Source organism: Halichoerus grypus, chromosome 9 (genome assembly GCF_964656455.1).
Source record: "Halichoerus grypus chromosome 9, mHalGry1.hap1.1, whole genome shotgun sequence".
Classification (NCBI taxonomy): Eukaryota; Metazoa; Chordata; class Mammalia; order Carnivora; family Phocidae; genus Halichoerus; species Halichoerus grypus.
The window spans coordinates 112696995-112713347 of record NC_135720.1 but is presented as its reverse complement, the minus strand read 5'-3'; the positions used below and the strand labels follow the sequence as shown (position 1 = coordinate 112713347).

At 49.4% G+C, this 16353-nt stretch overlaps 1 protein-coding gene and 1 long non-coding RNA gene across 2 annotated transcripts; one reads left to right on the top strand and one right to left on the bottom strand.

Moving 5' to 3' along the window:
- Window positions 1-1237: 1237 nt before the first annotated feature.
- Window positions 1238-13606, top strand: LOC144378992 (uncharacterized). Its single transcript, XR_013440957.1, has 4 exons — window positions 1238-1297; window positions 9414-9531; window positions 10827-10947; window positions 11985-13606. It is a non-coding gene; the product is annotated as an uncharacterized LOC144378992 (long non-coding RNA).
- Window positions 7539-9494, bottom strand: CLPS (colipase). Its single transcript, XM_036096889.2, has 3 exons — window positions 9411-9494; window positions 8228-8350; window positions 7539-7778 (listed from the first exon to the last, which is right to left on the bottom strand). Exons 1-3 carry the CDS (start codon window positions 9492-9494, stop codon window positions 7647-7649), a joined length of 339 nt encoding a protein of 112 aa, XP_035952782.2. The 3' UTR covers window positions 7539-7646.
- Window positions 13607-16353: the final 2747 nt, after the last annotated feature.

The window sequence follows — 16353 nt, the reverse complement described above, 5'->3', positions numbered from 1 at the left end:
AGCCCTGCATCGGGCTCCCTGCTCAGCGGGGGGCCTGCTTCTCCCCTTCCCTCTACTTCTCCCCTTCCCTCTACTTCTCCCCCTGCTCATATTCTCTCTCTCTCTCTGTATCTCTGTATCTCGAATGAATAAATAAAAAAAAAAAACTAAAAAAAAAAAAGATTCTTCCTGTTCTGGGAAGAATTGGGGAAAGTGGGGGTGGGGGAGACCCTTACGAGGTGGAGGTCAGAGTCCTGGGCTGGGGTACCAGGAAGAGTGGAATCAGGGAGACCAGTAAGAGGCTATTGCCAATCCAGTCCTCTCCTGCTTTATTTCCTTTACAGTACTTAGTCAAACATAATAGATATGGTCATACATATATAAGTAGTAATTATTAATTAATACTATCTAACACATATATGTTAGGTAAAAATTATGTACAGTGAAATGCCCGAATCTTGATTTCACATTAAAATCAGTGAATTTAAAACCCATGCAAACACCCTCATAACCACCACCCAGATCAAGATATTTCCAGCACCCCACAAGGCTCCCTACACTCACTGCCAGTCACTAGGTCCCAAAGGTAACACTCTCCAGACCTCTTTTGTTGTAGATTAGTTTTGCTTGTTTTTGAACTTCATATAATGGAATCACACAGTATTTTTTGTTTATGGTTTCCTTCGCTCAATGTTTTGTCTGTGACACCCTATCTATTTCACTTTTTTATTATCTGTCTTCTCCCCTAGAGCTGCGCATGCCTTCGTCCAATAGCGTAGTTACGAGTCCCACGAGTTACTTAAGTCACAATTAATTAAAATTAAGGAAAATTGAAAATTCAGCTCCTCAGTCCCCTTCGCCCCATTTCAAGTGCTCATTAGCCATATGTGGCCAGTGATTACCAAATTGGAACATGCAGAAAAAAGCACATTTTTGTCATTGCCAAAAGTTCTATGGGACAGCTGCTCTGGAACGTCAGCTCCAGGAGGGCAGAACATGGCATTTCTGGGCGTTTCTGTTTGTTTGGTTCTCCGCTGTATTCCCAGTGCCCGAAACGCTGCCTGGACACAGCAGGTGCTCAGTACTGAACACTTGTTGAATGACTACAGAATTTGTCTGACAGATGACGGTGGCAGTGAGAGATGGTATAATGTCCCAAGCCCCAGCACTGGGGATCACTGATGTGTGTGTGTGCTGGAGGAGGGAGCCTGTAGGTGACAGGCGAGCTCCGCTTTAAGGGTAAGTAGGCGTTCGCAGAGAGAAGGTTGTGCAGCGGAATGAACAGCCGGAGCAAAGGCAGGAAGGCCTGGGTCAGCAGGTGCGTGCGAGAGAAGTAACCTATTTGGGGGACACTAAAGGCAAACCTGTAAAATCTCTTTAGCCCCTTCTGGCACAGGGGAGGTCCCGCCGGCGCCCCCCGCGTGGACATCCCGCGTGCCCAGCTCCAGGCCGCCGGGCCTGGCGGGAGTGGGGGCGGTGGTGAGGGCGCAGCGCAGGGATTGGGAGGGGGGGAGCCTGCAGGTAGGAAGACCGGGGGCGCCGTCTCCCCGCAGGACACCGGGGAGCAAGAAGTGCAAGAGCAGTTGCGGCCGCCGGGCGTCCGAGTCGCACTGCGCCGCCCAGGGGTCCGAGGGCAGCGGGTGTCGCACGCAGGTGTGTCGGCGCCCGGGGTGGGGGTGGGGGTGGGGGTGGGGGGTGAGCGGGGAGGGCCCCCGGGAAAGGAGGTGCCCTGGGGGGAGCAGCGGACGGGAGGTGGGCGGCAACGACGCGGAGCCGGGAATTGTCTGCCGCGACTGCACCTCCCAGCCGCCTGGGGGAGCCCGTGGACCGACCCAAGGTGGCACCCCACCCCAAGGGTTTGGAATCCCGGGTGGGAGGCGTGGGGCGTGGCGAGGCTTCTCTTTCTAATATGAGTACCCGCTCTCGAGGGGTCAGCTCAGCAAACTTTGAAAGTAGCATTGCAAATGGGCACAGCTGGAAGGTCTGGTCCTAATCATGGTTTTCGGCCTACCCTTCTCAACCAGGGGTTCTGCTATGGCTCCCGGTGTTCCTGGCCCGAGGTGGTGGGCTGAGGTAGCCTCTGAGCTGGGTGTGCAGGACAGGGGAGTTGGTTTGCCCGTGAAAGGACTTAAGGAGAAAAGATGGAGGCCCCCTGTGGGTGGGTGTTTAGTCACTCAGGATAGGCACTTGGGTTAATGACAGGAAAGGTGATGCCAGAGATTGAACTAGGAGGGTACCAACAATCCCAGGGGGCAGTCTGGAGGAGGCAACCAGAGGCAGAGACTGAACAGTGTCTGACGGGTTCCCTTCAGCCCAGGCTCCTCTGCTGTGTGCAAGCAGATGGGCCCCAGAGCTAGACTCGCGTGGGAGTGGGGGCTGCTCCTTAGGGCTGAGGGCGAAGCAACCCCCAAGGTCAAGGTCAAAGTCCTCCCTTTCCCAGACATTCCTGGACCTGTATACTGAGTTGTTCCTGTCTGCTGGACCTGACTTGTGTATTTCTGAAGAATGAGAAATCATTTAAAATCATCTATGGCCGTTGTAAGAAAATTGATAAAAAGAAGTCAGCTAAGAACATTTTCTTCTAATGCTCCCTCTTCTTTGCTGCCTCCCCCTCTTTCTCCATCCACTCCCATGCCCACCCAAAACGATGTTCTTGCCCCTGGCCCTCAGAGCCTCCACCAGCACAAAAGGGTGGGATGGAGGGATGATGCACCATCATTGAAATGGTTTTCAACATTTGCTGCCCCTGGTGCTGGGGGCTGGGGAGGCCGGGCTGGAGTGGGTATGGCACAGATTGCCGGGGCTAAAGGGTCAGAGAGACAGGAAGCTTAGGCTCGGGCTTTTCCCCTGTTGGGGCATGAATGAAAGTCCCCCAGAGAAGAAGACTTGAGCTCCCCTCCCCATCCCAATGGGCTTCAGCCCATTCCATAATCCACCCTCCAAAAGTTCAGTGTATACCTGAACTCTTGGTTCCCCTGACCTTAAGTATCAGAAATGTGAAAGGAAATGTACAAGACAAATGTGTATAAAGAACTGCCAGTGTCAGTTAGTAGAGCATGCAACGCTTGATCTCCGGGTCATGGGTACGAGCCCCACATCGGGTGTAGAGATTACTTTAAAAAAAAAAAGATTTGTCCGTGTTTATGGGGCATTTACTATATGCCAGGGGCAGTGCTAGATGCTTACATATATGATCTCATTTAATCCTACAAGAAACCTTATGAGGGGTTAGAACGGTTATCACCCCTATTTTACAGGGGGGAGGGGGAGCCCGAGACGGATTGAACAACTTGCTCCCAGTCACACAGCTTGAAAGTGATGAATCGGACTCTTCTGGGAAAGCAGAAGAGAAAGGAGGGATGAGAAAGAAAGGAAAGCCAAGGAAAGAGCTTGAGGAAAAGAAAGATTGGAGCACCTGCTGTGCTGTGGGGATATGCGGGGAAAGAATGAATCAAGAGGAGTTTCAGGAAGTCGTATGGCAGGCTGTGAGGCTTTTCGAGCCAGATGCTAGCTCTCCGGCTGTGTGTCGTGAGTTCTCAGCAGAAGCAGGCTTCAGGCAGCCCTGCTCTATTTGGGTGACATTTTGGAGATAAATAATTCAGATTTTGGACCCAAAGTTCCATACTCGGCTACACTTCTGATTAAGTGAGCCCCAGACCTGAGCCAAGGGTGCCCTCCAGGATGCCAGGCTCATGGTGCAAGAGCTCGGGAGTTGAGATGGAAGCTGAGGTTTACTTAGAGCACCCCCTGTAAGTCATAGCGACACTGTAACCCATGTCTTGGTAGAAATTGCTCCTGTACTCGATGTATCAGACAGATACTCGGTGCTATGTGTACATCAAAAAGACACAGGGTTACAGTCCATCGTGGTACACGAGCTCCCCTTATTTGGAGAAAGTCTATGAAACGCCCTTGCAAGGAGAGATTGCAGGCTGGAAACCCAGGCTCCAAGGATACCAATGTCTTCAAATTTAGAAGGGGAGGGGAAAGATACGCCGCTGATATGATTCAACTAGTTTCATGCAAGGGAGGAAAACTTTTCCTCTACCCTCTTAGGTTCAGTTTTTGGGGTCTGCAAATTAAACTGACAAAAGACAGATTGGCAAGAGAAAAGACATGTTTTTGGTTTTTGTGGGTTTTTTTAAGATTTATTTATTTGTGAGAGAGAGAGTGAGCAGAGGGAGGGGCAAAGGGAGAGGGAGACAAGTAGACTCCCTGCCAAGCGGGAAGCCCGATGTGGGGCTTGATCCCAGGACCCCAAGATTATGACCTGAGCTGAAATCAAGAGTCGGACGCTTAACTGACTGAGCCACTCAGGTGCCCTAAGACAGATTTTTATTCACATACATATGTGGGGGGAATTTACAGAAAAAGTGACTCAATGAAGCAGTTGGAATTTGGGGCATATATACCATCTTAACTGGAGAAGGCGAGTGGGAAAAGGACACTTTGGAAAATGGCTTCTTAAGCGGGGGAGGGATGGGAAGAAAGGGCCCTTAGGGGAAAATGAATTACTTTCAAGAAAGATAAATGGGCCCTTAGGAGAGTAGATGACAACAGATACGATAGTTTTGTGACAATGTCTATTTAGGTGTGGTGCTGACTTCTCCAATGGTAAGACTCCAGTGATAAGATTCAATCTTTCCTGGTTGCAAGAAACCTCCCCAGGAGGGAATTTATGAGTTGAGTTCTTTTGGGAGGCTCTACTTTTAGGCAGATAAGGGGCTTCAGAAAAAAAGCCTGTTCTCAATATGCCTTCAGCTTTAAAATAGCAGCACTATTCAGTGGAAGTGAAATGGGAGCCTCATAGGTAATTTTATATTTTCTAATGGCCATATTTCAAAAGTGGAACCAATTTTGATAATATATTTTATTTATTTATTTTTAAAAATTCTTTATTTAAGGAGCGCCTGGGTGGCTCAGTCATTAAGCAGCTGCCTTCGGCTCAGGTCGTGATCCCAGGGTCCTGAGATTGAGCCCTGTGTCTGGGCTCCCTGCTCAGCGGGAAGCCTGCTTCTCCCTCTCTCACTCCCCCACTTGTGTTGCCTCTCTAGCTGTCTCTCTCTCTCTGTCAAATAAATAAATAAAATCTTAAAAACAATTCTTTTATTTAAGTTCAATTTAGGTAACATATACTGTATTATTAGTTTCAGGGGTAGAATTTAGTGATTCATCAGTTGCATATGGCACCCAGTGCCCATCACATCATGTGCCCTTCTTAATACCCATCATCCAGCTACCCCATCCCCCCACCCCCCTCCCCTCCAGCAACCCTCAGTTTGTTTCCTATAGTTAAGAATCTCTTATGGCTTGTCTTCCTCTTTGTTTACATCTTATTTTATTTTTCCTTCCCTTTTCCTATGTTCATCTGTTTTGTTTCTTAAATTCCACATGTGAGTGAAATCATGTGGTATTTGTCTTTGACTGACTTATTTCGCTTAGCATGATACCCACTAGTCCCATCCATGTCGTTGCAAATGGCAAGATTTCTTTCCTTTTGATGGCTGAGTAATATTCCTGTGTGTGTGTGTGTGTGTGTGTGTACGTACACCACATCTTCTTTATCCATTCATCTGTCGATGGACATCTGGGCTCTTTCCCTGTTTTGGCTATTGTGGACATTGCTGCTATAAACACTGGGGTGCGTGTGCCCCTTCAAATCACTATGTTTGTAACCTAGTAGTGCAACTGCTGGGTCGTAGGATAATATATTTAATTATAACCCAATCAAAAATGTTATTTCAACCTGTAAAACATTTGGGATATTTTACGTCTTTTTTTGGTAATAGGTCTTCCAAATCCAGTTTGTACTTTACACTTACCCCAATTCAAGTGAGCCATACGTCAAGGGCTCAATATGTGGCTAATTGATACCATATTAGACAGCATATGTCTACAAGGTCCAGTGTTAGGAATTTTTTTATGGATTCAAGCCTGCCAATACCCCTGCCTGCTTCTATAGCTGAATTTCTAGCAGATCTAGGAAAAAAGTTACAGCAAGATGGGGAGCTCCTGGGATTAGGATATTATTAGGATATTATTAGGATTATTAGGATATTAAGGTGGGACATGTCAATGGCAAGGCTACAACCTATGGGACATTTTTTTTAGAGAGAGAGAGAGTGAGCATGCGGGAGTGGGGGTGTGGGGTGGGGTGGGGAGGGGCAGAGGGAGAGGGGAGAGAATCTTAAGCAGGCTCCATGCCCAGCTCGGAGGCTGACACAGGGCTCAATCCAAGCCAGTCATGGCGATCCCATTCCTTATGCCCAGCACTTGCTTTCCCAGCCTCCCTTGTGGCCAGAGCTGGTCATGTGACCCAGTTGGAGCCATTGCGATAAGGAGAAGTCAGCCTGGAGGCTTTCGGGTGAGATAAGGCATGCTAGGAGAAACACTCTGTCCTCACCCCCCTATGCACCCACCCTCTACTCCATGCTTCCTAACTTAGAATATGGTGAGAGAACATGACGTTAGGAGCTGCTGTGAAGGCATCTGCCAGTTGGGAGGAGGTTCCAGAACTGCAGGGCAGCCAGCATCCAAACAGACGCCAGCACTTCCCATCTCCAGACTTCTGGGTTTGTGAGAGATGTGTGTCCCTAGTCGTTTAAGCCATAATGACATGGATTTTTTGTTCCTTTCAGGTAAATCCAGTCCTAACTCAGAAACCTAATGGTTACTCTGAGGCTTCATTGATCACAAACTACAAAATCCTGGGGCTGGGAGAGCATCTCAGTTTTAATTAGTTCACTCTCTTCCTTCTTTGTGTGAATCTTCTCTCCTGCATCCCCACTGAGGGTCAGTGAACCCCCACTTGCATATCTCGGTGACGGGGACCTCAGTACTGCCTAAGGCAACCCAGGTTTGGTGGCTCCAGGGGGTATAACATTTTTGTATTAAACCAAAACCAAATTCCCTACAATTCCACCCATTTGTCTGAGTAGTTGGGAAAGAACGAGGAATTGTAGAAAGGGTAGGGGGGTGGAGTTAGATGGGTGTAGAGCCAACTTTTTCTAATTATGTGACATTGAGCAAGTCACTGAACCTCTCTGAACAATAGTTCATCTATAAAGAAAATAAATTCTCCCTCCTGGATCATTGTGAGAATTTGCTAGCACAGAGTCAGCCCGAAGCAATTGTTAGTGGTCTGAGCCCTTAACACATGGGTTGTGTCAGCTAGGGGGGCACATCTGGGAATTGGGCCCAGAACGAAGGTATGAGCCCAGGACAAGGACTGGGAAGTTTTGATGCAGGGCAGGAATATGGACCGTTCTAACTCCCCACTAGAAGTGTGTGCATGTGTGTGCGTGCACATGCTCCTGTCTGAGAATTTGAGGGCCAAGAAGGGCATCCCAGGAAGGTGTGATTGGTCCCCAGATGGAGAGATTCCCAGCATGGCTGCTTCACAACCTTGTCTCCAGGCTACCCAGTCTCATTCCACCTGATCCCAGACCCATCCGTCCTTCCTCTGACCTATTTGACAACTGCCTTGATGAGGCAAAGGCTTGATGTGACATCAAGGAAGACACTGACTCAGCAAGAATATTCAGGAGCCGGGGGAAGGTTGCAGGAAGAGCTTTAATTGCAGAGAATCCCATCAGAAAAGGCAGGTGCTGGTCAAGGGGGGCGGGCAGCCAGGGAGAGGTGGTGGAGGAGGAGCGTCCTTCAGGGTTTTACTCCCTGGAGCGTGCAGCATCGTTGCAGATGCCGAAGTTGGTATTGGTGATGGAGCCCACGATGGTCTTATCACCCTCGCAGGTCAGACCCCGCTCACAGGGACACTTTTTGTAAACCCCATAGAGCGTCTGCAAAGACACAGAGCCAGTGGAGCCACAGGCTGTGGGGGGCCACTTTGGGCACAGCCTGCCCCCGGGCCCGACCCAGAGAGCCCCAGGCCAGTCTCTCTTTTCAGTCTGTCTCCTCCCGACTCCCACGCGAGGGGGCGCTGTGGGCCTGGAGGACCCAGGTTCTGGTTCCCACTCTGAGCCTCATCTGCGCTTACTAACTAGAGCTCTCTGGAGAGCCTCTATTTACCCATCCGCGCAATGGGGGTGACAAATCCCCGACCGCACCCATCTCACTGGCCAGTTGGGAGGCTCAAAAGAGACGAGAGGCTGGGGAAGTGCAGCCTGTTAATCTCCCTGTCTCAGTCTCAGCGTTCAGCGTCCAGGCTGACCCTCCTCCCTCCCTGATGCTCCCCCGAAGCCGGAGGGCCCTCCTCCTGCGAGCTGCCCCTCTTCCCGCCGGCACCCACCTTCGGAGAGCACTCGCTGTTCTCGCTGGCCTTGGGCTCGCAGCGGGCCAGGCTCAGCAACGCGTCGTGGCGGCAGCACTTGCTCTTACACTGGGCGCTGTTCAGGCAGAGCTCGCCGTTTTCCTGCCGCGGCAGCCGGTTAGCCCGGGGCCCCTCCCCGTGGTCCCTGCTCCACCTCCCCCCCCCCCCCCACGCCGCCACCGTCTCCCGCTGACAGTGCGTCCCCTGGCGCGGGCGTGTGTAGGGGAACCCAGCCCGTGGGGCCGGCGGCCCGTCTGCCTCCCCCCACCGCCCCCCGCACTCGTGGGAGACGCGGGGAGGGGCGTGGCTGCGAGACGGGACACCGGTTCTAGTACCCGCCGCACTACCAACTCCCGGGGTGACCCGGGCAAGTCACTGCCCCACCCTCTGCCTCAGTGGTCCCTGGGAATGTGCCCAGGTGACCCAGAACAGGGTCTCCAGACGTCTCTGGGTGCCGCAGTCCACCGAGGAGCCTGTGAAGGTGGACACCATCTCCCTGGAAAACTCCCTCCCTCCCTGGAAGACTTGTACCTAGAACCTCAGGCGGATCCTGGCCCCTCTGAGCCCTGCAAGGCCCTGAGTTAAGAACCTTTGGGTAGAGAGGCGGCATGGGGCAGTGGGAGAGCGCGGCTCTGGGGCCACCAGTCCGGGCTCCGATCCCCGCTCAATGCTTTCCAGCCGCGTGACCTCAGGCAGGCAGGTGGCTTCACCTTTCTCTACAACTGCTTTCCATCGGAATACGGGTTAGATGCTAACGGTACCTGTCTCACGTGGTTGGTACGAGAACCAAGTGAGTAAATGTTCCTGAGGCATTTAGAGCTGTGTCTGTGTGTCACTCGAGGTCAGAAGCCAGAATCACTGGGGGAACTTTTTAAACTGCTGGAGCCAGGTTTCCAGGGCAGGAGCCTAGGGCTCTGGATTTTTAGAAGCCTCCCTCAGCCAGGTCAAACCACTGCTCTGCGCATACTCCCCCCTGATCAGCCTTGTCTGAGGACCTCGGGGGGCAGGGAAGAGGCACAGGGCAGACACGGGCAGTAACGGGAGAGATGCTCACCTCTCAGCCTCCGGGCAGCCCCAGGTGGAGACATTAGAGGTGAAGATCTAAGTTTCAAAAATCCCCACCTGGATCTTCAGATGACTCCTCCCCTGACGTCCGTCTTACCAGGTTGATAATGATCCCCCGAGGGTCAGGAACTGCGTAGACCACGGCGAGGGCAACGAGCAGCAGGGCAAGGACCTTCTCCATGATGAACGGCACAGCTGGATAAGGGAGCCACTGGCAGGTCAGGTGGCAGAAGACAGCCAGCTAGGGTGATGGGGCTATAAAAGGGGCCCTGTCCACATGTGACCTTCCTTCCCCATCCCACAGGGCTTGACGTGAGCAGAGGCCCAGCTGTGGCCAGTCACCTGGGGGGAGTGTCTGTGATAAAGAGACTGGGCAGCACCTGGCACCTTTTGTGTGTGTGTGTGTGGGGGGGTGATACTGCATCGTGGTTGTGTGTGGACTCTGGAACACTTTTACTTGTATAAGTTATAAGCTGGGCAAGCTATCTGTTCTGAGTCTCAGTCTCTCCTTATGTCAACTGGGAATCATTTCAAGAGTTGGAGGGGGGAGGCTGAGGGAATGAATATGTTGGATATATCTTAACACACATATATCTCACTCTGGGTGTACTTCCCTCCTGCCCTCAACCAGGGGGCTGCCTCCATGAGTGATCTCAGGGGCCCTTAGAATAGTCTTCCTCAAACAATTCTTTCCTGTTTCCTTTGCACTTCCCTTAATATCTGCAATCCCAGAATTAAAGACTCACCCCTTCAGTGAAGGCTTCCACTCACCCCGTCCACTACCCAAGGCCACATGTGAGCACGAACAGTAGTAGTCCTGGCTGAGAACGAGGAGGTCTGGTGAGCTTCAGGTGGCCCCGGGCTGGAGGCTGGGAAGGGCGCAGCTGCCAGAGTGTGCTCAGGTGTGGGACCAGAGCGGCTTTCCCTGGAGGACTGGTCATTGTGGCCAAGGAGCTCCCCCCGCCGCCCCATCCCAAGGCGTGGAAGACCGCTCCACTGCGCAGGCCCCAGATTGGGTTGCTGAGAGCAAAGCTTTGATCCAGACAGACTTGGCTCCCAAACTCAGTACTCACAAGCTATGTGGCCCTGGGCAAGTCATTTTAATTTGTAAGCAGTCTGAGCCTCCGTTACCTCATCTACCCAAGGAAGATGATGGCTCCTTCTCTGTAAGGTCAGGATTGAACAATGTATGTGGGAGTGCCTGGCGGGTAGTAGGTGCTCCGCCCATGTAATACCAGCCCCCTCCCGTCCCCCTTACACCACGAGAGGGTGGAATATAGGGGAGCAGCTCGAGGAACCAGCCAGGAGACCCTCAAAATGGGAGAAACTCATCAATTCTAGACACAGAAATACCACTGATTAAAGAAATACTGTTCTCTCTTATATTGTGGATCTCAGTGTTTAAAACCACTTCTCCCCCATGAGCTCATCCTGGCCCCTTCTTCGCTACCCCCCCCCCAATACCCCTGTGAGCTGAGCCACAGGGAGGGTAATTACGCTTTCCTTCTCACAGGTTCAAGGCCGGGAGGCTGGGGAAGGAACTGGAGGAGCTATTTCCGTCTGTGAAGGGAGCTGTGAAAAATGCATCAGTCCTGTCCCCAACTGGTCACAGTCAGCTTCCCAGAGGAGAAAGAGTGGGTTTTTCCCTTTTAAAGGAAGAGTATAGCAAAGAGAACTTTGACCAATGTTAGTGCTTCCAAAACATAAGCAAAAATTAGATTTTTTTTAAGGAGCCTCCGCGCCCAGTGTGGAGCGCCACGCAGGCCCCGAACTTACGACCCTGAGATCAAAACCTGAGCTGAGATCAAGAGTTGGACACTTAACTGATGGAGCCACCCAGGTGCTCCAATTAGATGCTTTTTGTACCAAAACCTAAGAAGGTTTAACCACCCCTTTCCCAATCTAAAGAGTGTTGTGCTTTGGGTTTGTCCCCTTCAGAAAGGAACCCCACATGCAATGGATTAACTTCAGAGGCATAATGTTGAGTGAGGAAAGCCATAGACAAAACATATAGACTGTGTATTACATTTACATGTGGTTCAAGAAAAGGCAAAACTGGGTGCCTGGGTGGCTCAGTTGGTTAAGCGTCTACTCAGGTCATGATCCCAGCTGGGATCATGAGTCCTGCATCGGGCTCCAGTCCTGCATTGGGCTCCCTGCTCAATGGGGAGTCTGCTTCTCTCTGTCACATAAATAAATAAAATCTAAAAAAAAAAAAAAAAAAAGCAAAACTATCCTTCGGTGATGAGAGTCTGCAGGTCTACCCCTGGGGAGGGCAGTTGACAGGGAGGGGGCAGGAGGAAGACTTCTGGAATGTTAGAACTGTTCTAAATCTTGCTTTGGGTTGTTGGTAACACATATGTAAAAATCCATCTAGTGATTCACTTAAGATTTGAGTATTTTACTGTATGTAATGTAGATACCACACCTCAATGTTTTTAAAAAGGAGAATTCCCCCTGGTCAAGTCCTACCACGTGGATGGTGAGGGTTGAGGTGGTGTCATGCCTCCTGATGAGTGGGGTTGGGGCACAGTGGCTGTAGACCTAAAAATGTGGCCAATTTCTCTTGGGTGTCACCTGCTCTACGTTCTGCAAGATCTCCCCAGACACACAAGGATGGGTCTCTAGCAGCCATGCTAATAAATGAGCCCGTCTTTGCTCTCCACCATAGTGGACTGTACAAGGGATGGACACCTGACCCAAGCGCCTCTCCTGGGATGTAGACTTGCATCCAATAGCTCGCCTTCAAGCTGATCTGGAACATGAAACTAGTGAAGCCCAGGAAGGCAGTTTTCTGATGTGCTGATGAAGAAATGGAGAAAGCTGGTCTGCAGAGGAGTGGATGAATGGATCAGCCATTCAGGAAGAAGCGGTGGCAGCCATACCTTGACTTCTGATGGATTTCCATGGCTGGCTGCATCCCTGCCCCTGTGGGGCCTGAAACTCCCCTGTATTCCTGTAACACATCCCCTTTGCTTAAGCCACAAGCACAGACAACTCAATTCTGTGAAGGGGCTCAGAGCTCTGGATCAAGGTCAGATGTGCGACAACTCTGGGGTCAGAGCAGGGAGCAGATGTGCAATCCACTCAAGATTCAAATTCCCCATTGAGAGACTTAGCTTGTGTCCTCCAACCCCCTACGCATGATCTGCACTGGGGAGAGCCCTAAGGTGGACAGCCCCACCTGGTCCTCATGAAATGGGGAGGGACAATCCTCCAAACAGAGAGTGGGTTTTTGTTACCAAAGAGAGGGGAAGGATTCTGGGCAAATCAGAACAATGGATACCCCCTCCATCCCACTGGTGGCTGCCTAGCCCACAGATAATCCCAAGAAGTAGATTCAAGTTACAATTGGGGTGTGTGACAATTGTGACTTCCAAATTTTCTCTGGCTATCCGATCTCCATCATGTTTAGGTGAGGGTAGGAAGTGAGGCATGCAGTGACTGTCAGGTTGGCAATCTCTTTAATTCCATACTCAGCCTCTAGGGTTCCTCTCACCATCCCTCTCTCCTGACCAAGGTGGGATGGAGAATAGAGGGAACTTAGGTGGCTTCAAGGAAGCAGAGGCAGGGGGCTCTATGATCTGGGCCCTCAGTGGCTGCTATGAGCATATCTCTGGTTCCATCTCATCTTTCTGGTCCTGCTGAGTTTGTGATCTGTTCTCTTAGTACAGTCCCTCCCTTTGTCTGGCCAACAACCATGTGAACTCCTTTTTTTTTTCTTCCATATTTATAACCCCCACCCCTTGCCAGTGCTCCCTTCAAACGTTGCAACTCTCCTGTGTCCGACCTAGGAGGTGGCTAGGGAGGTGGCCCCGGGGTCTCACCAGCCACTGCCCCAGCGTTATGTCCTGCATGTCTGTGTGATGTCACCCCTCTTTTAGTTTGGTCATGATCACATCTCGATATTTTGAAATTTCGGGACTAAATTGTAAAGTTTGTGACCGTCAAAGAAGAAAGAAAAGATTGTTGGTAAGAGATATAAAAATATACGTGACACAGCAAGGAAGAAAATCTGGGTAGATAGTAGAGTCCTTTTTGCAGACGCCACGTGGCTGTAAATAATACTCATGATTTTCATCCTCTATCCCCCAGTCCATGTTCCTTTTTTTTAAGATTTTATTTTTTATTTAATTTAATTTAAATTTTACTCAGTTAACATACAGTGCAATATTGGTTTCTGGAATAGAATTCAGTGATTCATCACTTATGTACAACACCCAGTGCTCATCACAAAAAGTGCCCTCCTTAATACCCATCACCCATCTAGCCCACCCCCCAGCCACCTCCCTCCATCAACCCTCAGTTTGTTCTCTATCGTTAAAAGTCTCTTGGGGCGCCTGGGTGGCTCAGTCGCTTAAGCGGCTGCCTTCAGCTCGGGTTGTGATCCTGGGGTCCTGGGATCGAGCCCTGAGTTGGGCTTCCTGCTCAGTGGGGAGTCTGCTTCTCCCTCTCCCTCTGCTGCTCCCCCTGCTTGTGCTCTCTGGCTCTTTCTCTCAAATAAATAAATAAAATCTTAAAAAAAAAGTCTTATGGGAGCGCCTGGGTGGCTCAGTCGGTTAAGCGTCTGCCTTCTGCTCAGGTCATGATCCCAGAGTTCTGGGATCAAACCCCACATCGGGCTCCCTGCTCAGCAGAGAGTCTGCTTCTCCCCACCCCTCTCTCGCAAATATATAAATTAATAAAATCTTAAAAAAAAAGTCTCTTATGGTTTATTTCCCTCTCTCCCTCCCCCCCACCCCTTCCCCTATGTTCATCTGTTTTGTTTCTTAAATTCCACATGATTGAGATCATATGATATTTGTCTTTCATTGACTGACTTATTTTGCTTAGCGTAATACACTCTAGCTCCATCCATGTCATTGCAAATGGCAAGATTTCATTCTTTTTGATGGCTGAGTAATATTATATATATATTATATATATATATTATATATATATATATATATAATATATATATACCACACCCAAGGTGGGGCTGGAACTTACTGAGACAGTCAGGAGCCCCAGATCCCATGTTCCTTTTGCTCTTGGTCAGGATCTCTGCTGATTAGAGTTCTTTGGGCTATACGGTGGCCCCGACCTTCTATTCCTGAGATATCTGGGTCTTGATGGGCCTGCCCCTGTATTGGGTTACTGAAGTCTTTATTAATTTGTTCTTTACTTCCATTAATTTTTACAACTGCATGTGACAGTAACAGGAGGCAGCCCAGGCATTTCCTGAGCTCTACGTGCACTCCTTCTGCTCCCTCTGTGTATTAGCACTCTCTCCCCCACTGGTTTGTCAGGATTCAGCACCCTACCATAACTAGTAATCTCTTTTAAAATATTACATTATTATCAACGCAGAAAAATTCACCCTTTACAGTGTACAGTTCTATGAGTTTTGACAAATGCATACATCATGTCACCACCACCACCACAACCAAGATACAGAACACTTCCATTGTCCTAAAAAATTTCCTTGGACTGCCAGAGCCATGCTGGCAAAGGCAAATATGCTTTATTTTCTATAGTTTTGCCTTTTCCATAATGTAATAGAGATGAAATCACACAGTATGTACTTAAATTTTTTTTTTTTTTTTTTTGGCATGGCTTCCTAGCATAACGCATTTGAGATTCACGCATGCTGTGGCAGGTTTAGGGAGTTCATTTATATTGCTGACTAGTAGTCTGTTGTGTCAATGGAACCACAGTGCATTTATCCATTCCCAGGCTGAAGGACAGTTGGATTATTTCTGAAAAGTTTTGGGCAATTATTAATAAAGCTGTTATACATAGGGGCGCCTGGATGGCTCAGTGGTTTAAGCATCTGACTTTTGATCTCAGCTCAGGTCTTGATCTCAGGGTCTTGAGTTCAAGCTCTGTGTTGGGCTCCACACTGGGTGTGGAGCCTACTTAAAAAAACAAAACAAAAAAGGGGCACCTGGGTGGCTCATCCGGTTGAGCACTGGACTCTTGATTTTGGCTCAGGTCATGATCTCGGGGTCGTGGGATCAAGTGTTGCATAGGGTTCCACGCTCAGCAGGGAGTCTGCTTGGGATTCTCTCTCTCCCTCTGCCCCTCCCCCTCATGCTCGCTTTCTCTCTCTCAAATAAATAGAATAAATCTTTAAAAAGAGAGAGAAAATAAAGCTGTTGTAAATACTCATGTGTAGGTTTCTGTGTGTGTGCAAGTTTTCATTTCTCTGGGACAAATAGGAGTGAGATGGCTGAATCTCATGGCAAATGTTTTTTTAATTTCCAAAATATGTCAGACTGTTTTCCAAAGGGGCTGAACCAATATGCATTCCTGCCAGCAAAGTAAAAATGTTCTAATTGCTTTCCACATCCTCACCAGCACTTGGCTTTGCTGATTTTTTGTTTTTTGTTTTTTGTCTTTTTTGGTTTTGACTTTTAAAAAATTTTTTTAAAGATTTATTTCTTTATTTGAGAGAGAAAGAGAGAGAGAGTTGGGGGAGGCGCAGAGGCAGAGACTCTTCAAGCAGACTCCCCGCTGAGTCTCTCTCCTTACAGGAGAGGTGGTATACTCTCTGAAACTGCCATAACAAATGGCTACACACTTGGTGGATTGAAACAACAGAAATTTGTTCTCTTACAATTCTGGAGGCCAAAAGTTGAAATCAAGGTGTCAGCAGGGCTGTGCTTTTTACAGAAGCTCTAGGGGAGAGTCTGTTCCATGCCTCTTCTAGCTTCTGGTGGTTGCCAGTTTCCTTGGCTGAAACCACATCATTCTAATCTCTACCTCAATGGCTATGTCACCTCTGTGTGTCTCTTAGAAGGACACTTGTCATTGGAATTAGGGCCAGCCTAGATAATCTAGTAGGACCTCGTTATCTCAAAATCCTTAATTTAATTATACCTGCAAAGAACCTTTTTCTAAATAAGGTAAATTTCACAGGTTCTGGGCATTAGGATATGGTTCTTTGGGGGTAGATAATTATAGCACTAGAAGTTCTACCTTCCAGGAAGGTTTCCCTTCCTCGCTGTCCCCAGGGCTGTCCTGCGTGAGGCTGTCATGCCCCAGCAGGCCACTGCCAT